Source organism: Lepidochelys kempii, chromosome 11, assembly GCF_965140285.1.
Source record: "Lepidochelys kempii isolate rLepKem1 chromosome 11, rLepKem1.hap1, whole genome shotgun sequence".
Lineage (NCBI taxonomy): Eukaryota > Metazoa > Chordata > Testudines > Cheloniidae > Lepidochelys > Lepidochelys kempii.
This window is the reverse complement of record NC_136390.1, coordinates 13,811,747-13,818,484: the sequence shown is the minus strand read 5'-3', so window position 1 is coordinate 13,818,484 and position 6,738 is coordinate 13,811,747. Positions and strand designations below refer to the sequence as shown.

Sequence of the window (6,738 nt, the reverse complement as noted above, 5' to 3'; positions counted from 1 at the left end):
ATACTTTCCTAGCTCAAAGGGGTGTGATCAGACTCACTTCTTTAAGGGCAGATTGAGAATCTTTCTGTAAGATGAAAGATGCTATAGAAGTTCAATTTATGATTAACAAATGTCAGTGAAGTGCAGCATACTGAATAGAAGGGAGCAATGCATTGGGAAAGGAATGCATCTGATCAATGAACCCTGAAAATGGATTTTCTGATAGTCAAATCACACTTACGTTCATTGTTCAATGGCAGATAAGTAGCCCCAGGTGACTAAATTCGGAATTTTGCATGAACTTTTTTTTATAATCATTTTGTCCTATTCCCCATTGTAATGTTTCCTGAGAACTATTTTCCTATTGATTTTTGTTCAGTTCAGTACACACTTCAGTATGAGTCTAGTGCTGTAGGAATTCATGCAGCTGCCTTCTGTCTCCCCTACAGCACCAGTGCTGTTAGCAGAAATATCCATAGAGGGCAAAGAAAACCGTTTTGCTTACTGCTTTTGAAGAGCAGCAGGGGGAGTGCCTAGTGTATGCAATAAACGGATGGCTTTTATGTTCAGTTCTCAACACACATAGTGCACGTGTCTTTCTGCATCTGGGACTTAGATGCTGCGGGCCTGATTTTCAGAAGGGCTGAGCCTCCCCAACTTCCACTGAATACAATGGCCCTTGCAGGTGCTCTGCCCTTTTGAAAAAAAGACCCTGTGCTGATTAATGCCTTTGTAAATGCCCAAAGTAGAATACCAGGAACATGGAACAGGGAGAACACTTCCTCTAACAGGGTTAAGTAGATCAAACAGAATGACCTTTTAAAACTCCATTTGGTACTAGAACGCCAGGAAAAGAAGTGGGGGGAGAGAATGCAGTTTTGTGACTGCAGAGGTTGTTGTGATTAAACCCTGCTTGGATCGGTGTTTATTCCAGTGCATGTTGATAATAGGATTCACCTTTGATCTGAAAGGATTTCCATGACCTATAAATTAAACTTACACCAACGCTGACTCACATGTAGCCAGCTACTGTCTTTGGATGCCTCTCCTCTTTCACTATATTCTGAGGCTAAACCCTTCCATTGACTTGTGGGTTTGCAAATAGTTACATCAGATAACAGTTGGCATTAATATTCAAATTTACATTGATTACTTCCCGTTAAATCTCTTGACCTACAATTTTGTATTCAGATAGAAGTACTGTAAAGCTTTTCTCTACAAACATGCAACAATCAGAGGCATTGAATTCACTGATAAATTATTCTCAAACTGGGAACGTACACACTGTTTAGCTACTCTTGTTGGTTTTGGGTCAGGTTTGTGTATCTGTGTGATGGAAAATTTGGATTAATGTTTGTATCTTTCTGGCAGCATCTGGGATGTTGTGAGGGAGGGAAATTTAATTATATGCTACATGGACTGGGGCTGAGTGACTCACAAAAAGCCTGTAGGTTCTATCTGTTTGAGGTAAGTAAACCAGAAGTAGAGATGTTTGTCTACGTCTGTGTCAAAGAGCCGTGTTATGTAATCACGCAAGCACCGGGCTAGATGCCAAGGACTCCCATATTCTAATCCTCATTCTGATGATCCTTCCTTTTGCTGCTATGGGTAAGTCAGGCTAAGGCTACACTCAGAACGCTACCGCAGCACCTTTGCCACTGAAGCACTTCAGTGCAGACACTGACTACAGTGACAGGAAGGGTTCCCTGCTGCTGTAGGTAACCAGAGGCAGTAGCTATGTCAGTGGAAGAATTCTTCCATCCACCTAGTGCTGGTCTACACAGGAGGTTAGGTCGGTTTAACAACATGTCTCAAGGGTGTGGCTTTTTCACACCCCTGGGAGATGTTGCTACGCTGAAGTAACTTTTCAGTGTAGACTAGACCTAACTTAAAGAGACACCGTCAACTTGAAGTTCGGCCATTTTCAAAAACACAAGTTAACAGTGGTTCCAGGTGGTAGGCCCGCTCCTGGGAAGTCCTGTCAATTTGTGTGATTTTATACTCGAATCTTTCTTTATTAAAAACATTTTTGTTTTCCTGTTGGTGGGTGAGCTATAACATCAACAGCGAAGCTAACTGAATATAGAGGGATATGGTGAAACTGAGTTTACACAAATGCCAGATTGTCCATCCCTTTCTTCTAGTGATGGGCCTTTTCTCACCCAAGTAGTTCCACTGAGTCAACGGCACAGGTCATATGAAGAGATGCTCACCAGAAAGTGATGGGGAAGCAAAGAGAAGCTGTGCGGGGGGAAAGGGGGCTGGGGCTGCCAGTGGGTGAAGTTTGGGATGCATTGCCCCCTCAAACAAGGGCGAGTGGGGGGGCATGCAGGGTCACCCCCCCTTTCTGCAAGCCAGAGCTGCACGACTGAAGGAGGGTGCCGCTCAGACGCTGCCTCCTGGGTCCTAGGCTAGTCAGGCTCCCCTTTGTGTGCTGGGAGCCATCCTGTTTTCTGTACAACAGTGAGTGCCTATGGTGGGGCAGAGTGAGGGGGGCAGGGTGGGTTGGGGGAAATGGGAGAAGAGGGGCAAGGGGAAGAGAGAGTGGGGATGGATGGTGGTGGGATAGGGCAGGGGAAGGGGATGTGGGAGTCAGAGGAGGGGGAAGGGGCAGGGGACAGTGTGGAGAAGAAGGGGGAGGAGATGGGGAAGAGGGCAGTGGGAAAGGAAGATGGGATGGGGAAGAGAAGAGGATAGTGGAAACGGGGGAGGGAGAGGGGAGCGGGAGCCTGGCATGTGGCGTCCCCTCAGCAGCAACATCAGTAGGGGCTCCCCCCGGTAAGCAGGCCCATCGAACTCCCACCCTGATGAGCCCTGCCCCCCTGCACTTGGACCACTCAATGAGCCCCCCACACTCAGACCCTCACCCCACTAAGCCCTACTCCCCCAGCACCCAAACCGCCCCCGCTGAGCCCCTCACACCCAGACCCGCTGCCGAACCCCAACCCCCCACACCCAGATCCCTCCTGCTGAGCCCCAGCGAGGATTGCACCTTCACGTGAGCTCCCACTGCAGAATCCCGTTGCCCCTGCGCCTGAAACCCCCTCAGCGAGCCGCTGTGCATTCAGATCCCCCACACTAAGCCCCAGATTGCCCCCACATGGAACTCTATGACCCGACACCTGGATTCCCCCACACTAAGCCCCTCTACACTTGGATCCTGCTGGGCTGAGCCTGCCTGCCCACACCTGGCCCAGAGCGGCAGAGCCCCAGGGTGTTTCTGGGGCAGGCCCAAGTTGCCCTTACACTGTCAGGACTGGCTGCAACTTCACGGCCCTGAGGCTTTGTCCCAGGGGGGCTGCTGGTGATATCCCACCTCTGTGCACCCAGTGGCCTGTGCGTCCCACTGCCATGCTGGAGGCTCCACATTTATTTATCAACAAATAAAATGTGCAGAATTTTATATATATATATATATATTTTTTTTTTGTGCAGAATTTTTAATTTTGGGGGGCAGAATTCCCTCAGGAGTAAAAGCACTAACCCAAGTGGAGGAAAAGAATGTAAATGAACTTTTTCTAAGCTCTCAAAAATACCCAGCCACCAGCTGGTTTGATTCTTATTTCCAGCTGAACTATTTCATCCCTTCCTAATCGGGACCAAGAGGACTCAGTTGGCAAGATACTATTCTTAAAATCAGAATTTTGGACCAGAAAGTCAGGTGGTATATTTGTGTAGCCAGTGCTTAATTGGTAATGAAAGAGGTGCTGGGGCTCAAGCAATTAGGTGCCAGGGCTCAAGCAATTTTTTTACATTCATAAGTGATGTGGCAAGCCCAGGGGTGCCGGGCTGAGCCCCGGCAAGCCCTGGCACAAATTAAGCACTATGTGTAGCGCCAGTGAGGTCATGCTCTGTGTAAACTCATTGATTTCAGTAGTATTGCATAAGGCAGAATTTGTAAAGACTTTCCCCTGCCTTCACTTGGAAGACCAGACAGACAGATCTCACAAGTATAGACACAGCAGTAAATGTCGAAGGCTTTTTTTTTTTTATTTGGGGGAACAGATATGGGAACTTGTCAGAATGGGTCTCTGCTTCTACCAGTTCAAGTAATCATATTAACCCAGACAATACAATTGTGTTGTTTTCTGATAACTGCATTGTTAGAACAGTTGAAGGGAAGAAAACTATTCCCATATATTCCGATGCCACTGAAACCTAGCTACACAATGGATACCTAGTAGGAAAGAAACAACAGCTGAGCCAAGCCCTACCCTTCCCAGCATATTTCACCTACAACTGGGAGATTTTGAAGACAGACAAGTTTTAAGGGTGAAACAAAGGGTTAAATAACTAATTCTACATCTTCAACTAATATGGTGCTTTAGAATATATTGTGCAACCTTCATCCTGCAAAGTAGAATCATATCTACAGTCCGGCCTTCAACAGGAAAAGAAATATGAAACATTTTATAATCATGAGTCCAATCCAGCCACAATGGAGCGGAAGGAAGCCATGGTATAGGAAGAAGGAATTAACGAGTGTATCAAGGTGTCAGAAGTGCCAGGCTCCCAGCTGAGGCAGGAGCAGAGTCTAGCTAGCATAGACCCAGGCACTGAAGCAGGAGTGAGGACTAGCGGGAGCAGGAGTGAGGACTAGTGGGAGCAGGAGCAGCCTGTCAGAATGTCAGGGTCCAGACCAGCTGCTGGCCTGCTCCCTGACTAATTGTGCTGGTAGGCAACCAGTGAGCTTCACCGCACCGCCTTAGACCTCAGAGTGCCAGAGCCCCTGATTGGTTGCTGCTTTAGCAGTCCTGCTTATAAGCCTGGCCTCCACAGCCGTTCAGCACATACCATGCCCTTTGGTTCTAGCATTTGGCTTCTGTCTCTCCAGTCATGACCCTCAGCTTGTTTCCTGGACTTCACCCACCTGGGACCCAGCTCTTATTGGTAGGATGAACTCTTGCCCTCACCAATAGGCCTGACCGCCCACAGCCTGGTTGGCAACACAGAACTACAAGGCAATGGGAATGATCCCAGCCAGGTAATGACACTGAGCAGACCGGAGAGACTATGTCCCGTAGGGGCCTATATACCTGCCTTGGTCCTCACCTGTGTATTGGCTGAACCCTGGTTGAATGTCCTGGGACCTGCAGGTAATTGCCTCTGACGACTCATCACACTCTCTGGCTCAGGGATGACTGATTAGATTTAAGCAAGCTCAGGTTCAGAGGTAACTCGAGGCTGACTCGTCACACAAGGCAGAAATCATCATCGTCTCCTTTTTCCAGCGCCAAGGGTGGGTAGGGCTGAGAGTCTGAAAAGATTCCATCCATGTCTGGTTTAAGCTGCCATTTGAGCCTGTTGAGGAGTTGGGTGGGTGGCTTTATGCACTGTGTTATACCGCTCTCTCTCCTTGGATGTCCACAGCCTCTCTCTGTGCGCTCTTCTATAGAGAACAATTGCAGTAAGTTGGTGTGGGGTCATTCTAGCAACACGGCCAATCCATTGTAATTGGTCCTCTTTAATGAACGTGGCCAAGTGCTACAGATGTCATCATTTCTTAGTTTACCTAGCCTTGTCCCTCCTCGGATATAGCCCAGGCACCCCATTTCAAATGTTTGCAGCTTTTCTTCCAGATGCTTTCTCAGTACCTTCAAGTAATGTAGGTACAAGGAATGTTGTATATAATCTGGTTTCAGCTGTCATGGAACCGGAAGGGTGGGGAGAGGAAAGAGCAGAATCCTTGCAAAATAACCATAGTAGTAAAACCACTATATAGGATATAGACAAACAGATCTGCTGCAAGAACAGTTGACAGAGGGCCAAGTTCTGCTTTCGGCTACATTCAGGAAGTTCCTGGTGCAGACCATGGGAGTTGGTGCAGCCCATGTGTGTCTTAGGACAGAAGTAGCCTGGACTGCACTTTGTCTGCTAAATTACACTTGACTTCTGGATAGTCTGCCTCTTTTGCTCTTGAGGGCTGGGCTTCATCATCTGCATCACCTGGGTGAAACCACTTCCTCCATTACTGGACGAAGAGTTGAGGTGCTGATTCAAGTGAATGTGTTGGCTTAAATGCCACTGCCTCCATTTTCTGTGAATTTCCAATTGAACCTAAGCAGTAAAGTCACAGAACATTTTGGTCAGAGAGTTTGTGTAGAACCTTGCATTTTTGCAGGGAATCAACACAATGGGAAAAGGAGAGACAGTTCCCCTTACCCAAAGTTTATGTTTGTTCCACATGAGGTACTCTTTATTTAACCCCGAGTTTAAGAATAGAGGAAGGTACTGAACACTATTATTTTATTGTATTGCAGTTAGAGCTATTTGGGAATTTTCTGAACAAATGTTTTTTCTTCAGAAAAGGGTAAGGGTCGGTTTTGACAAATTTCCCATTTTTTAATTGTTTTTAAGTTTCTAAATTATGCAAACACCCTGTTTTGACATTTTCAGAATGAAAAGTTCCCTTTTTGTGTTTGAAATGGCTTTTTTCATTCAGAAATTTAAGTTGATTTTATAATTTCTTTTTTCAAGGTTGATATTTAAGGGAAACCATTTTGATTGACCCGATCCAAAATTGTTTTTCAGATTTTCAATTAGTGAACATTTGAGATTTTGACTTTTCGGCTAGATTTGGGATGGGGGAAAGTTTTTGAAATCTCAAATTCTCTTGGGATGGGAAAACTGTTTCCGACTCTGCAGTAATTAAGGTAGCACCTAGGACCCATAGTCATGGACCAAGACGTCATCGTGCTAGGTGCTGTACAAAGACAGTCCCTGCCTCAAAGATCTAAGATGACATCATTTATTTGGATT

General features: G+C 46.4%; 1 protein-coding gene across 1 annotated transcript in view; it reads right to left on the bottom strand.

Moving 5' to 3' along the window:
* Positions 1-5,853: 5,853 nt before the first annotated feature.
* The window catches only part of SCTR (secretin receptor), a 28,600-nt gene continuing 27,715 nt past the window's right edge, over positions 5,854-6,738 (bottom strand). Inside the window, exon 13 of the mRNA XM_073304707.1 lies at positions 5,854-6,036. Within this exon, the coding sequence (XP_073160808.1) occupies positions 5,854-6,036 (183 nt within the window). The remainder of the gene's footprint in view (positions 6,037-6,738) is intronic.